The sequence below is a fragment of the Dama dama genome, chromosome 15 (assembly GCF_033118175.1).
Source record: "Dama dama isolate Ldn47 chromosome 15, ASM3311817v1, whole genome shotgun sequence".
In the NCBI taxonomy this organism is placed as follows: domain Eukaryota; kingdom Metazoa; phylum Chordata; class Mammalia; order Artiodactyla; family Cervidae; genus Dama; species Dama dama.
Window position 1 is genome coordinate 30468990 of NC_083695.1, and position 16591 is coordinate 30485580.

At 51.4% G+C, this 16591-nt stretch overlaps 1 protein-coding gene across 2 annotated transcripts in view; it reads left to right on the forward strand.

Annotated features, from left to right (window-relative positions):
- Nucleotides 1–475: 475 nt before the first annotated feature.
- UNC5B (unc-5 netrin receptor B) overlaps nucleotides 476–16591 on the forward strand; it is an 89153-nt gene continuing 73037 nt past the window's right edge. For both annotated transcript variants that reach the window (XM_061161737.1, XM_061161738.1), the window contains exon 1: nucleotides 476–1024. In XM_061161737.1, coding sequence (XP_061017720.1) covers nucleotides 946–1024 — 79 coding nt within the window. In that variant the 5' untranslated portion in view covers nucleotides 476–945. The remainder of the gene's footprint in view (nucleotides 1025–16591) is intronic.

Below are 16591 nucleotides of genomic sequence, written 5' to 3' on the forward strand. Positions count from 1 at the left end.
TTCCACCTTAACCCGGGACTTGAGGGTTTGAGATTTTTCTCATTTAAGAAGGGTTTTCTGGGAAAGAACCCCACCGCCACCCCCTTCCCATGTAGAAGACATAGATTTTACAGATAGTATAGACCAGGGAACCAAAAACGACAGAGTCCTGAGTTTAATCAGAGGAGAAAGCTGACACAGCCAAGCCAAATGGGAGCGCAAAAATACATTTCCTTAGTTTCTGGGAAGGAAAACTGGGCAGACTCCGCTTCCAGTTTCGATCCAGAGGCCGAGTTTTCCAATGCTCCGGGCCCAGCGTCTCTCGAGGACCTCCCTGAAGGGCCCCCAGCTTCGCTGAGGCCGCGCCCAAGAGGCCGTCGGTCACCCCCTCGAAAGGCCCCGCGCCGACTCCGCCCCTGCCCACCCAAAGCCCCGCCCCGCCCCGCCCCGCCCCGCCCCGCCCCGGCTGTGCTTGGTCCTTCTCAGCTCATAGACTCACTAGGGTGAGCGAGCGGCAGCGCTCGGCGTTGTGGCTGGAGGCTGGGGCCGGCGAAGACGCCCGAGCCGCGGGTAGCAACTGGGCGCAGGAACGCGCGTACTGGGGTTCGGACCGCGCGGCGTCAGCCGCTGCGAGCGCCGCTGAGCGCTCTAACCTTCAGTCGTGCAACTTCGTAGCCAGGACGTGAGAACCCGGGGAGCGCTCGAGTACCGGCGCCGGAGGAGCGCAGAGAGGGGCGCGCCGGAGCCTGACCGGAGAGCGGACGCCAGGCACCCTTCGCGCTCCGAGCGCCCGGCAGCCCTCTGCGAAGCGTGGCTGCCTCTGCCCCAACGGAGGGCACGAGCTGGCGCGACCGGGCGCCGGGGAGGACGGCGAGGAGGAGGCGGCGGCGGCGGAGACGGCGGCGGCGAGGCTGGGGCCAGGGAGAGAGCCCCGGGGGAGAGGCGCCCGAGCCGGGCCGAGGGAGCATGTGGGCCCGGAGCGGAGCGCGGGGCGCGCTGCTGCTGGCGCTGCTGCTCTGCTGGGACCTGAGGCTGAGTCAAGCAGGTAGGGAGCGGTCGGGCATGGGGGAGTGGGGCGAGGGAACCCTGGCGCCTCACTCTGCCCCGAAGTTGAGGTGGTCCATCGCTCCGTTAGTGCGCGTAGGGAAAGAGGCAAGGGCGCCCAAGTTCGGAGGTAGATTTCTCTGCCCCATCAAAGTGGGCGATGATGCAGCCATCTCGCACGGGGTGCGCAGGTCCTCCAGCTCCTGCTTGGAAAGGAGGGGTCGCTTCTTTTCCCTGGAATGATATCCGAGTCGGGGTCTGCGCCTCCTGGAAGACTGGCCTCCAGGGGACCCCTGGTTCTGCGCGTGCTTGGCAGCGGCTCGTAAAAAACACACACACACACACACACAGTCGCTGCACAGGCCAGGTGTGCGCTCGTTCCCGGTTCGCTGGCAACTTCCTAGTCCAGGTCCCGGCTCGCCCAAGCTCCTACCGCGGCACCGACCGGAATCCGCAGACTAGAAGGAGGGAGCGAGAAACCTGGGGAGCACGGGAAGCGCTGGTCCGCTCCACCAGCCGGATGAGGCCAGCTTGCAGGGGTTTGGTTATCGATGAGAATAGGGCTGAGTCTTGCACGTACAGTTTTCCCCGAGATCTTGGGATTCGCGGGTCTAGAAGATATTTTTTTTTCTGTGTGTTGGTGGTTGAAGGGAGGAGTACGTAGCGATCTGCCTAGTTTCTTTTTAAATGAATCACTGACATTCTCCCCGTCTGGGGAGTCGACTGGGTGCGCTCGCCAGGCTCCTACTCAGGACCCACCAAGGTGCCTTAAGGGAGTCGGTGGGCTACTAAAAATTAAAGCTATTCCGCCTCTTCCGCCGTGGATGTGTACACGTCTCGCTGGTCTGTAACTGGGTCCGGCGCGGCTGACTGGGCTGTCTTCCTGGGGAGCAGGGTGGACTCACGGGATCCATCCACCTCTCTCGTTCTCTCTCAGGAACCGAAGCACCGGGCTTTCGAGGTAGGGTGGGGAAGGGCCGCATCCTGCAGAGTCCTCTTGAGTTGAGGCTGAGAATGGGGCAGGAAAATTGGTGCAGAAAGTGGACAGATGACGCAGCCGCCCCCCCCCCCCCCCATCTTCCGCTGAGGTGTTGACGTCCGCCGCCCGCCTGCCTCCCCCCGACCTTACCACCTCGCCCCCCCCCCCCCCCCCCCAACTTGTAGTCAGAGATTCTTCACTCTGGAATTAATGATTCCCACGGCCCAGGCCCAAGTGAGGACTTGGTTTTAGCACATCCCCCCGCCCCCTTTTTTCCCCTAGCCCTATGTTGTAAAGTTACGACACAATCATTTGATCCACGTTAATTATGATTTGGGCAGACTCTGGTATTTAAAGCAGTGTTTTGAAGTTGGAAGGTAATGATGGGGGAGGGGGCAGGCTGCTGATTGACCAACTTTGTTTTAAAGAGTGCAGTTGGATGTGGGAGGTGCTGGGCTGGGGTGTTGGTTTCTGGTTTTGGGGTGTTTGAGGGGACGTGATTGAAGGGTTGGGTGAAGTCTCTGTAAATGGCACACGGGCAGGATTGGGTCTTGGGAAGCTGTCTTTGACCAGCAGGGCAAGGATATAAGGAATAAATACCGAGATTACTGAGGGTGGGGGGCTGGGTAGGCAGGAGAAAGACAAGACTGATTGGCCTGGAGTTCTCCAGAGCTGCAGAGTAGGCTCCGTTGGGAGGCTGGGGGTGGTCCGCCTTGCCTGCTTAACAAAGCATCCGGCCTCCACCTTCCCCAAAAGAAACCCCAGGCCCAGGGCTTTGATGGATTTGGGCATGATCGGTGCCCAGCCAGAAATGGCCTCTAATACTGGGCTTTGATTTCTCACTAGCAGAGTAGAACTGGCGTTGGAATTGTGCTCATTACTTAGCGCAGCAGGGGTTGCCTGCCCACCAGCCTGGAGAGGGGCCAGCCGGTGGGATCAGCCTGCCGCCTTCCCTTGCCCTTAGAAGCCTGCCTTTAAGACAGAGAACGTGCCCCTTCCTCCTACACAGCCCTTGTACTCTAATGTACAGAGCAACTTCCAGAATATTCATTAGGTCCTCCCAGCGATCCCCCATGAGCTCCATTGCACAGATGGGGGAAAAAAAGGCCAAGATGTTGCCTTTCCTCAAATCTTACCTTCACTTGACCACAGATTGCAGATTTAAATCCAAGGCTCCTGTTCAACAGCCAGACTGATTCAGTTCACTTTGAATTCCTGCTTATGGTCTCATCCACGGTCTGTCTTGGGAGTCTCCAAGTTCTCCTGAATGGGCAGGCACCTCTCTGTCCTTCCCCCTCCTCCTATTCCCAGTGGATCTGGAAATGAGTTCCCTTTACAGTATTGAGAATTTTTTTTAAGCCATAAAATTTGATGGTGGAGAAATCAAACCCAGAACCATAAAACCCCAGACTCTTAGGAGGAGATGTCAGCAGGTGACTGGCCAGAGAGGACACTTTAAAAGCTGAGGTTAGCGCTGGGAATCTCCTCCCACCTATCCCTCAGCCTTTCCCAGAGCTATTAATGAGCCTCTGGCTGGGATGGTTGAGAAGGAACCAAGGTGTCATGGTAATACTTCTTTTTAAGGTGCAGTTAAAATCAGAGTTTTCCTAGTGTTTTTGCTCTGTGTGTGTGTGTATGTTGGTGGTGGCCTGTCCTTGTCTTCCTGTACACTATACTAAATGCCAAGTTCACTTAAACAAATGGAAAATCGAGAGTGTCTTAATTCTTTTTCTCATTAAAGTGAGAGGACCACTGCAGGGGAGGAATTCTGTATGTAATTTCTCTCCCCACCCCACAAACTGGGAATTCCATAGGACAAATTAATTCCCCTCTCTTCCAATCCACTTATTTAACTGCTGAAGCTTTGGGACAGGCCCTGACCTGCCCAGGACTACACTTGGACTCATGGAGAGATCTGAGATTTGCACTCAGGCCTCGTAAACCGCACTCTTGTCAGGGCTCCTTTATTCCACTTGGGCTGCAGACTGTCCGCGTGGGTCTGGGATTGAGATTTTGAAATCAAGGCCTGGCTAAGCCAGGCAGCTAAAGATGGAGTCGGTTTGGTAACCGAGTTGGACTGGGACTTGCAGGGGCAAGATTTGCAGGAGCATGGACCTGGGAGAGGTGGAACAGGGCTGGGCCAAAGGTCAAGGTGAGATCCTAAGACCAGGCAAGTGCCCAAAAGTAGCTTCCTCCCTGGCCTTCCAACACTGATCCTCTCAGTAAAAGCCCCCACCTGCCCGTGGTGAGATAAATCACAATCCAGGCTCCCCTGGTCTGCAGGACTACATATTAGCATTTTTTTTTTCCATATTAGCATTTTAAAGCTCTATACTGATTGGTATGGAGGCTTCCCTGATGGCTCAAAGGTAAAGAATCTGTCTGCAATTCAGGAGCAGAGGGTTTGATCCCTGGGTGGGAAAGATCCTGTGGAGAAGGAAATGGCAACTCACTCCAATATCCTTGCCTGGAAAATCCCATGGACAGAGGAGCCTGGCAGGCTACAGTCCATGAGTTCACAAGGTGTTGGACACTCTTTTGTATAGCTGGAGGCGAAATAGGTTTTTACATTTTTATTTTGAAGCTTTAGGAACTCATCTCCTGCACCCATTTTGTTGTTGAATTTTTCCTGGACTGAGGTACTGTGACCTGTTCCTGGCCGTCAGAGCAGGGTGTCAGGTCTGCCTACCACTTCCTTACCGGCAGTATCTTCTAAGGAGGGTTTGGACTTTGGCAATGAGGCTGAAGGGGAGGTGAGGCTCTTACATTCCAAGTGCTTGGTTGGTATTTCTGAATGGCCCATCCTGGAGCCTCCTCCCCGGCCTGCTGACCAAACATATGGTCATTTGAACCTTATGGCTGGGATTAGGGTAGCAAGGAAGTATCTTGGAGCCCCCTGAGGCCTGGAGGAAAGGGTTAAGGAGCAGGGGTCATAGGTTGGGATTTAGGGGTTGCCTGTGGGGTTGGTTGTAGGGAGAAGCTACTTTCAATGCAGGGAGAGAAGGATTCAGACACTAAGGCTAAGGGCTGGCGCTTCTGGCCTTTTCTTCCTCCTCCTCCCTAGTTTCCTAAACAGCTTCCACAAATGGAATCATTAAAGCTGTGAAGGCAAAATGAAACCAAACAAGTGTGTTCTGTGCTTTTCTGTTACTTTCCTTTTTTTAAAGGAAAACTTAAAATGCCGTAATTAGAATAATATGAGGAAGGGCAGTTTCAGGAGGGTGGAGGGCACCTGTGTCCTGCTTTTGATTTGCTCCTGAAGTTGGGGATGGGGCGCCACCTCCTGCCCCACCATGGGCCTGCGCTCAGCCGGGTGTCGCTGGAGCTTGGGGAGTTTGTCCCCAACCCTACCGCGTGACCGAGGGCCAGGTGAGCCGCTCCTCTGGGTTTTTTGAGAGAAGCCTGGCTTCTCGTTGGGAGTTGGGCCGGCGGCTGGATTGCGCTGGATTCGAACTCAGGCGGCCAGCACCAACCGCTCCAGTCCCTGCGCCCCCTCAGGGCAGGCGGGTCCTCGCCGCGCCCCTGTCTCTCTGACCCTCCACTTCGGCGAGGCTAATGGCAACGAAAACATTTGCTGAAGTGAAGGCATAAATCAGCCGCCTCCCCGCTCCCCCGACCCTCCCCGCTTTGTTCCCTCTTCCTTCTCTTCCAAAGCCCTGGGTTGCTGGAAGCTCCCGAATTTACCCTTGCGGACAAAGCAGCCTGGTTAGCATCTCCGAGGCTGGCACTGGCGGGGCTGATTCAGCTCGCGGGTACCTGGGGGACGCACGTATCTTGGCACCGACACCAACCGCTCCCCCTTCCCTTCCTCTCCCGTGTACCCCCTGGTCCTTCCTCCTCGGCCCCCTCACCAACCGCCTCTACCCCTTCCCCTGCCGAGGAGCCCGGGCAGCTCTCGGCCACGGTCAAGGAGTGAGCCCGCGGAGCTTACTTCTTACCTCCCAGAACAGGCTGACCCCAGCGCCTCACAGCTTCCCCACCTGCTGCTGCGCGGCTCTTTTCGAGAAAGGCAGGCTGTGGTGTGAAAGTGTGCGTGGAAGAGTGGGTCGGGGTGGGGGTGAGAATGTGTATGAAGGAGGTGGGCGGAGGTGGGAGTGTGAAGTGGGAGGTGAGGGTAGGTGTGGTGCTGCATTGGGTGCTGGGTGTGTGTGTGGGGTGAAGTGTGCAGGAGGGATGGGGCGCATGTCTTGAGTTGTGCCTTTTGCATACGGGATGGCGTGCATGTGTTTGGGTTGGGGGTGGGTAATGCAAGTGGGTGCAGCTGTGGTGTGTGTGTGTAAATAGGTGTGTGTAGCATGGGGACGGTGAGTCACCACCATACTAGGGAAGCTCCAATGTGCTTAGGAGGTGGGACCCACGTGAGCGAGCTTTGATCCACTTGGTCTGCATGCCAGGTTATGGAGTTGGAAGGGCAAGAAGCTCCCTCACTTGAGGATAGGTGGAACGGATTGCCACAGACAGGCCCTATAGCTCACTAGACCCAGAGCTTGGGTGACTCCCCCCAGGAGGACAGGAGTCCGAGTCCTGGGGTCTCCTGCAGTCTGCTTCCCTAAAACAGTGGCAGGTCCTGTGGTTTGAAGGTCTGCTCTCTGCTCTGGGTCAGGTTCCTGCTTCAGTCCTCCAGGAGGAGTGGGGTCCTCAGGAATTTGCCAGGGAAGAAGCAAGCTGAGCTCGGATGAGTAGTGTCGCCCATGGAGAGCAACATGAGCAGGCATGGCTGGGCCTGGGACTCTCCATGGATGTAAAAGAGGATGCAGGCACATACAGACACATAAATGAGCCCTGGACTCCACTGTTCCTCATTTCCTTGGTTACAAAGGGCTCCCCTGCCATCCTTAACTCTAGGATAAGGTATGCTGTTGTAGACTAGAGAGACCTTTGGGAAAATCATAGTCCCACCGATAAACTTTTGTTTAACAGGTTATAAAACCCTCTCATATGTAAGACCTCAGTTTGTCCTTGTAAGAACCCCACTGGGGAGGCAGGTGCCACTTAGGACGTGTACTTCAGACCTGGCTCAGAACCAGAGTAGCCCTGGCCCCAGCCCTCAAGGTGGTTACTATGTGTGAGGGATGCTGATGTCCACTCCAAAGAATGGTAAGTGACATTCCAACAGCCTCTGTGGCAAATGAGGCCAATGACACTGCAGCTGACCTTTGAATAATGTGGGGGTCAGGGGCGCTGACTCCCCAGCAGTTGAAAATATCTTTGCTACATCAGCCTCAAAAATAAAGAAATTGACAAATGACTCACCCAAGAGCAGGAAGCTGAAATGGTTTGGATAGAATCAGGACTCAAAACAGTTCTTTTGATTCCACATATTGTAATCTCTAATCAAACATTAACTCATCCCCAAGCTTAAACATCTATAAAATGAAAATACAGATACCACATTCATTGAAAAATTATCTACTTTTATGTGGACCCACACAGTTCAAGGCTGTGTTGTTCAAGGGTCAACTGTCTATTCAGAGAAGAGAGCCTTGGGGCTTCCTAGAGAGGGTGATGTGAGCCAGACCTTGACTCTCTTTTTCGGGTCTTTCTAAGAGCATTGCTGAAGAGGAGACAAGATGGGGACAGGGGTGCCCACCTGAGACTTCTCCAAATCTTGAGAAGTTGGCCCTGCCAGCATCTGCAAGGGCTCTATCCTGTGTGGACACCAATCCTTGGTGAGCCAGCTTTCAGCCATATTTCTATTCTGTCCCTCCCAGGTTCAGCTGAAGGGGTGGTGCCCCTCTCAACTACCTCTGAGTAGTTGCAACCTGGGGCTGGCACTTGAGAGGAAAAGATTTCTTATTCTTTGATTTGCTCTCTGTGGTTCTTGAAAATGGAGTGAGCCCAGAAAACACTTTTTAAGCAATGATAGGAATTACGTTGGGGATGGAGGTGTGGAAAGGTATACTGTTTTGCCTTCTGCCAGGCCCCCACCAGAAAACATGGAGTGGGGTACAAGCGAAGGACAGAATCCTCAGCCCAGCTACTGCCATGAGCTGATTGGAGAGGGCAAGCTCAATTGTCAACACCTCTAGGAACCCCCAGCCCCTCCAACCCCTCTCCTCACAGAGGACCCTCAGGACCTCAGCTACCGGTGCGTGGTGTGGCCAGCTGAGGTTCTGAGGAGATTAATATAGGCCTCCAGCATTGCCACTTACTAACCCTATGGCCTTGGGCAGCTCACCTAACTCTTCTTTGCCTCAGTTTCCTCACCCATACAATGGGGGTAATGATAGTTTTGAGGCTCACATGACCTGATATATGATAAAGCACTTAGCCCAGGGTCTGGCACACAGTGAGCTCAGGGAGCACTCGGGCACAGCCTGCGATGCCAGAGAGGACCCCCTCCAGAAGGCCGGGAGGTCCAGGGCCTGGAGTCCCGGCAGCCCCTGCCCTGGGAGTTGGGAGGTCCTGGCTTTTGCTCTTTCTCTGCTGTGTGATCTTAGGCAAGTGACTTCCTTCTCTGGGTCCCCTCTGTAAATTCAGGATGGGGGAAAGGTGGAAGGATGATCCATCCTTAAGGGCTCTAGGATTTTTGATCTGGTTCCATCTGAAGAGGCCCTACAGCCAACAAGAGACAGAGGTAACCAAGGCCCAGAACCACTGTGTTTACAGAGGCCCCTCTCGGAAGTCAATATATTGACTAGAATGCCCTTGTGAGCATTATGCGGCCCTGGGTCTCTCTCTCGCTAAAGCTATAAATCACCCTCTGGGACCTCAGTCCCTTTTTCCTGTTTCATAAGCATCTCCTGCCTCATAGATGGAGAACCCCAGATGCTAAGCAGGGCTTGGGAGGCAGAGAAGGGCCCCACTGGCAAAGGCACTCTGAGCATATGAACAAAGAGGTACTTGCTCCCCCACCCTGCCACCCCCACCAAGGCTCAGGGAGGCCCTGTGGGGGGTGTGGTAGGAAGACACTGTCCAGACCTGGCCATCCCACTCACTGTTTCCTTTCTCAGGGGTCGAGTGTAGTTGAACTTAGGATTGGGAGTTTAAGAATCCTGTGCCCACACCAGGTATTGGAACACAAATACACTCAGCCCTAAAACTTGGTACAGATGGACGTTCATTTGATCTGAGGAAGTACTGGGTCAGAGGTGGGCAAAGCACTGGCCTGACCCTTGGATTGATTTGTGTTGCTTCTTGAATCATGAGTCATGCGCCAGGCTTGTGGTGCTGGAGTGGGTTCTGGCATGATGTTTAGAGGGTGGGCTGTGCAATCAGACTACTTGGGTTCAAGTCCTGGCTATTCTAGCATTTGGCTGTGTATCCTGGAGCAAGTTACCTACCTCTCTGAGCTTTAGTTTCTTCATTTGTAAAGGAGGAGTGGTAACAGTGCCAATCTCATCAGATCCTTGTGGGGATGAATGAAATAATGTATGCAAGTGCTTTGCACATTCTAAAGCACTCAATGACACTCACTGTCCTCCTCCTCATTGTTCTTGGTGCCAAGTATCGAGTGATACAACAGGAAGTCCTTCAGGTGTTGAGAGAAGGCTCTTGTGGACCCAGGTGGTTGGTTAAGGAAGGCTTCCTGGAGGAGGGAAGGATAGTGCCTGACTGGCCTTGAAGGATAAGCAGAGCTCGGGTGAATAGAAAGTGCATTCTTGGTAGGGGGTATGTATATTAAAGTGTAGGATGGGAACGTCTGACATATCCACCCATGAAATGGATTTTGAATTCAGCCATCTGATCATCTGATAAAACAGGACTTTAGGAGCCAGGGCTCCCTTCCTGGTAGAAAGAGCCAAGGCCTTGGAATTAGAAGGATTTGACTCTTACCGAGTGGCAGGGCTGTGTGGCTGAACCTCTGTGTACCCTAGTATCCCCATCTGTGGGGTGGGGATAACCCCTTGCCTTCCCGGGATGGTGATGTGACGTCAGATAGACATGCGGTCCTGGCACAGAGCAAGTTCCATCGATTTCCCATGGCCTCCCTCCTGCTTGCCTCCCCCCGCCCCCTGTCTGGTCGCCCCCTGGCTGGGCCTGGGCCCTGCTTCTCTGCCTGTGCCTCTCTGGGCAGGAAAGCAGGGGTCAGAGAGTTCCTGGTGGCAGCTATCTGGTTGACCAGAGAGTCAGGGAGAGGGGCAAGAAGGAGGAGGCTGCCTTTTCTGTCCCTGAGGCCTACCTGGGCCTGGTGGATATCAAGAGATATCCCTAAGGTCTGGGAGAAACATCTTCTGCTGAGATCACCCAGGAGCCTGCAACCCCCAGAGGCCTTGAGTAGCATCTAGAGGCATTACTGGCGTCAGGAGACAGAACTGAAGGCAAGCAGCTCTGTAATGCGATCAGAGGCGCCCGCCTGCCCAGCCTGGGCCAGGGCACCCATGGAGGATGAAGAGCTTGCAAGAAGTTGAGCGGGGATTCTAGGAATGCTGTTCCTCGCTCCCTCCCTCATCCTACCTTTGCTCATTCTGTGACACTCTGCAGGACAGAGTGAGACTCAGAGATGGGACTCAGGTGTGCCATGGGGTGGAGTGGGGAACGCCTTATGGAGCAGCTCCCCACCCTTCGTTTTCCTTGTCACTCAAGCCAGGGCCCTGGGGGTGAGGAGGCAGGATCAGTGAGTGGAGGCAGGATGAGGTTGGAACAACTAGATGATAGGAAAGCAGCTGTGACACTCCACGCCTAGGGAGACAGGGTATGATTTGTCCGATTTTGCTCGATCACATGTCCCTGGTACACAGCACCATCCCAGGCGCGAAGAGAGAGCTTGATAAACACGTGTAGGGCAGATGAATGAGGAATTCATGCAGGCCTTCCTCACTCGGGAGATTGCTGTGACTCACTCCCTGCCACACTTTGGACTTGCTGCTGCTTTAGAAGAGTCTCACAGCCCCCACCCCACCCCGACTCTGCCTGCTTCTCTCCCTTCATTTTCTCCTGCTTTCCCTCTTTGATCACTTACTGTGCATGGGGTGCCATGGAAATCAGAGCCAAGCCTTCAGTGGTCAGAACCCTGAGGTAGGAAAGAATGTATTCATGAAATCCAATGGAGCCACGAAGAACTGATCAAGGACTGCAGTCAAGTGCCCTTGGTGCTTGTGTTCAGAGGAAGCAGACGGACAGACATCTGCTGGGCTGGTAAACATTGTACTTACCTGCAAGGTGGCCTTCACGAGGCCCAACAGGCTGGTCCAGACCCTTTAAAGATGTTTGTTTCCAGTTTGCAGCCCCAAGCCCATTGATCATTCCCCTCTACCTTGCTGTCTAGTGGCTCAAGACAATGTCTGTTGCAGAGACACTGGTCCCGAGACCTGGGAGTAGGCATGGGCTGAGACAGTATATCTGAAAGTTCGTTGGCAGGGTATGCCCGAAGACCTCAGCCCTCCAGAATAGCTGCCACCAGCATCTTGGCAGGAGCTGGGTTTGATGCAAGGGAACAGTTTTGGCTGCAGAGTCTGGCTAAGGCAGGCTCCCCCAGCACTGCATCCAGTGTTAACATTCAGAGAGCATCCCTAGGAGATTAAATACCCCCAGGCGCTTAGCCGAGGCAGCAGTAGTCCGAGCCCCACCGCCACCCTCACAGCTGGGCACCCGCTGGCTCTTGCCAGGAGTCCCCAGCACTGATCTGGAACTCCTGCCTGGCAGCACAAGATAGCCAGAGCTGATCCACACATCTGATCTGGCCCCGCTTTTTCCTGCTGGTGCACCCTGTTCTGTACAGACACACACATACAAAAAGAACTCTAAATTGAGTTCTAATGGCTGGATTCTAATCCTAGCCATGCAGCTAATCTGCTGTGTGTCACTGAGCTAATCCCATTCCCTCTCTGGGCTTCAGTGTCTTCAACTGTCCGGTGGAAGATGGTCTGCCCTACAATCAGTAAGCTGAGTTCAAGTCCTGGCTCTGACTACTAACTGTAACTCCCCAAGCCTGCATCGCCTCACTGTGAATTGGGGCCTGATTGGTTGTTGTTGGGGGGATGAAACGAGATGGGGCATGGTCAGTAAAGGTCAGCTCCTTTTTATTTCTACCTGGAAGGAAATCAATCTGCAAACCACTGATTACACTCCTCCTTTCTTTCTAATATTACCCTGTTGACACATCGAGTGTTAGACTTAAGGTTCAGGATGGCCCACAGGGTGACTTGATGATCTGCCTGGGGCCTGGGGGTTACATCAAGAGGGGAAGCCTGCATTGTCATATGCATTTGGAAAGAGCACTGGACTAGGAGTCTGGAAGCTACAGCCCTGAGACCAACTCTGTCTTTGTGTGACAAGCAAATCACTCACCCACTCTGAGCCTCAGTTTACCCACCAGCAAAAGGAATAAAAGAAGCCGAATGCTAGGCAGGGCTCAGGGAGAAAATGCCTAGACAGGTGCTTTGGAAACTTCTCCAAACCCCAGGGGCTGCTGATCTGAGTAGGAAGGAGGCCCACACAGCAAGGTCTGTCCCCAGGGGCTGTGCGGTACGTCCTGGGAGCTGCTCACTGTGGGGCAGGTACGAGAGGGCCCGCGTTTCCACTTCCCTGGCTGGAACCTCCCGCGGCAGGTGGGCCCTGGCTTCTCCCCATGGCCTGGCTGGCCCTGGCTATTGAGCGGGATGACAAGAGTTTGGGCCGCTTCCCATCCCTCTCTGCTCCACACCCCAGAGCAGGGGAGGCCGGGGTACCACGTCAGGGAAGGTTAGTGTCAGTGCTGGGTTGGATGTGTCCGAGCCAGCACGCCATCTGCCATGCCCACCAGAAGTTACATAATCCCTCGGCCGGCTGCCTGTTCTTAGAAAACGGGGCAGGCAGGACCAGCAGAGAGTGGAGGTCAGTGTTTTCTTCCCTACGCTTTGTTCCCTCACAGCCTACCACCTCCCTGGACCTGTCTTCATTCTCCGAGTTGTTCCCACACTGTCTGGAGCCTGAGACATAAATGCTGGGACTGAGCCAGGCTGAGGTTGGAAGGGTATGAGGCAGTCCTTGAGGGCTGCTTGCTGCCTGGCCTGGAGGCAGCCTGCAGGCACAGTGCTCACACCCTCTCACATCTTTCCTCTGCCGAGCTCAGGCAGAATGGACTGAGGAGGGCAGCTCGTGGTTCAGGAAAGTAGGGGCAGACCCTCCCCCCGGTTCCTACAGAGGTGTTCCTTTTCTAACACCTTATCAAATAATAAGCATTCTAATTGTATCTAAATAACAGCTAAATAATGCTACCCATATATTGCTATGGCCTTTGTAATCACTGAGACCTAAAATTCAATCCTGTCTCTTTTATTTGCTAGCTGTGTGATGTTGGTAGGGCAACTTCACCAATGTTAGCCTCAGTTGCCTCATCTATGAAATGGGAATGATAAAGCAATTCGTTCACTTATCACTGAATGATAAAGGGGTTCACATCAGTATCCTGAGGATCAAATCAGACAATAATGCATGTAGAGGACAGAGAAAGCGTTCAATCAGTGGTAGCTGTCATCATTGGTATCCAATTCCATCCCCCCCACTTTCTGAAGAAAATGATATATAATGACTAAATCTTTTTTATTCTAGAAAGGCAAAGTTGGTTCAAGACTAATCCATTAATATTAATAAAGTGCCAAATTAGTATCGTATACCATATTAATGATTCTAAGGAAACAAAATCATGTGATTATATCTATAAATGCTGAAAATGCCTTGGACAAAATTCAACATTTATTCATGATATAAACATTCAAGAAAATAGGAATGAAAGAATAGTTTTTAGTATAATATATACTGATATGTTGTTGTTGTTTAGTTGCTAAGTTATGGCCTACTCTTTTGCAACCTCATGTACTATGGCCTGCCAGGCTCCTGTCCATGGGATTTCCCAGGCAAGAATACTGGAGTAGGTTGCTATTCCCTTCTCCAGGGAATATTCCCCACCCAGGGAGCAAACCCATGTCTCCTGCATTGTAGGTGGATTCTTTACCACTGAGCCACCAGGGAAGACCCATATATATATCTTGATCCTAAAGCCAGTATCTTGTTTAATGAAAAAACACTAAAACCATTTTGATTAAGATCAGTATAAAACATGGACACCCACCATTTTTCTTATATCCAACACTGCTAAAAGTATTAGCCAATGTAATTAAACAAGAGAGATCAATGAGAGGCCCAAGATTGGATAAAGAAGTAAAACTATCCCTACCAATATTAAAACATACTATAATCCCTGTATAATTAAAATAATGTGAAGCTGGTGCCTGAATTGGCAGATAGACCAGTCGAAGAGAAGAGAAAGCCCAGAATTAGACCCATATGCATATGAAAATATAGTATATACAGAGGTGACGTCCCAGATCACCGGGGTAAAGACAGACTTTTAAATAAATGCTGCTTGGACAACTGAGTAGCCAATTAGAAAATGATGATCTTTGATTCACATTTTACACCAAACAGGAAAACAAACTTTAAATGGATTTGGAATCTAAATGTAAACAGAACTATCATACAGGTAGTACTAGATAGAAACTCAGGTGAATTCTCTTTAATGTTGGGGTGTATGCGTACGTGCATACTATGTTGTGTCTGACTCTTTTTGACCCTATGGACTGTAGCCTGCCAGGCTTCTCTGCCCATGGGGATTCTCCAGGCAAGAATACTGGAATGGGTTGCCACGCCCTCCTCCAGGGGATTTTCCCCACCCAGGGATTGAAACTGCATCTCCTGTGTTGGCAGGCAGATTTCTTTACCACTGAGCCACCCAGGAAGCCCGATGTTGGGGTAGGGGACGGCTTTCTATGACTCAAAACCCAGAGACAATAAAATTAAAACTTGCTAATTTTTATTATATAAAATTTTTAAAAAAAATTGACGATAAAGCACTCTAAGGAAAGTCAAATACAAATATTTGACAGATTAGGAGGAAATGTTCATAATATATGCCACAGACAAAAGACTAATATCCCTAATACATAAAACACTCTTAAATATTGAGGACCAAAAAACTTGATTTTAGAGTAGGAAAAGGAGACTTCCCTGGTATTCCAGTGGCTGACTCCACACTCCCAACATTGGGGGTGCAGGTTTGATCCATGGTCAGGGAACTAGATCCCACATTCTACAATTAAAGATCCTGCAACTAAGACCAGGTGCAATAAAAATAAATAAAAATAATTTTTTTAAAAAGTGGGAAAAGACATGAACAGATAATTCACAAAATAAGATGTTAACAGTGACACTCAAACACATGAAAAAAGATGTTACAACTCATTCATATTTAGAAGCAAATCAAAACAACTCTGAGATACTATCTCTCACAAGACTAGAAAAAATTAAAAATTGTGACCAAACATTCCATTGGGGAGGCAGTGGGGGACAGGCACTTTCAGACACTGCTGTTGGAAATGCAAATTGGTATAGTCCTTTGGAGAGCTAATATACCAATACTTGACAAAACTTCATATGTGCTTTATTTTTCAGCCGAACAGTCCTACTTCTAGAAATCTACCCTTAAGGTACACTTTTATCAATATAAAAATACTTATGCTTGTGGTGAATGATTACAGCATTATTTGTAATTCCAAAATATTGGAAGTAACCTGAACACCCTGGTAAAGGAACTGAATAAACTATGATACAACCACATATCGGAGTACTATGCAGCTCTGAAAAATGATCCTAAAACTCTCTAAGAACTGATATGGTGAGATTCCTAGGACATACTGACAAGTAAAAGTAAAATAAGCAAAGCACAAAATAGTATCTAAAGGCTGCTGCCTTTCATGTAAGAAAGCAGTAGGTATAAGACCAGACCCAGACCTCTTTTCTCCTTCTTTTTGCATGGCTTCTTAACAACATTCTATTTGCTCATCAAATGCCCAGTTCCGGTCTGCTTAAAGATCTGGGCAGTGAGCCCTGCATGGGGAGACAGATTTCCTGTGCTGTCCTCGAGGAAGATAGAGAGGAGAGGGGCAGGACCCACAAGTCGCCCGATTTATGACTCCTGGCTCCATGTGATCCTACAGCCCCCTGGGACTCACTTTCCTCTTCTGTTGAATGGGGGATTATGAATCCCACACCATTGGCTACACAGGCAGGAGGTGGGACCAACATCATAATTATTCATGTATGCAAAGGGCTTTGCATGATGTGGAATATGTTATTTATTATCTACTTACATAAGGCTCTGTACCTTGCTCCTTGGGGCTCAGGTGGGTGTTAGATCCTCCTTTCCAGTCCCTTGTGACATGAATGTGCATGCACACACACTCCATTCTGCACTGTACACCTCCATTCAGAGCTGTAGAAGATGCGGAGGTGGTTGCTTAATTTGTTGTTTCCTTTACCTGTGAGGGTCCTGTACACATACTCTCCACTGCCCATCATGTGTGTTTCAGGCCCTCTGGGTCCCCGGCCTCCCTCCTGCTCTTGGGCCTGCTCTTGGGCCCATATTGGCCAGTTTGAACCCATTGTGCTGTTTAGTTCTTAAAGATTGAAGGCAGGAGGAAAAGGGGATGACAGAGGATGAGATGGTTGGATGGCATCACCGACTCGATGGACATGAGTTTGTGCAAGCTCCAGGAGATGGTGATGGACAGGGAAGCCTGGTGTGCTGCAGTCCATGGGGTTGCAAAGAGCTGGACACGACTGAGTGACTGAACTGAACTGAATGTCTCTGGGAGGAAGACCCTAGCAGAG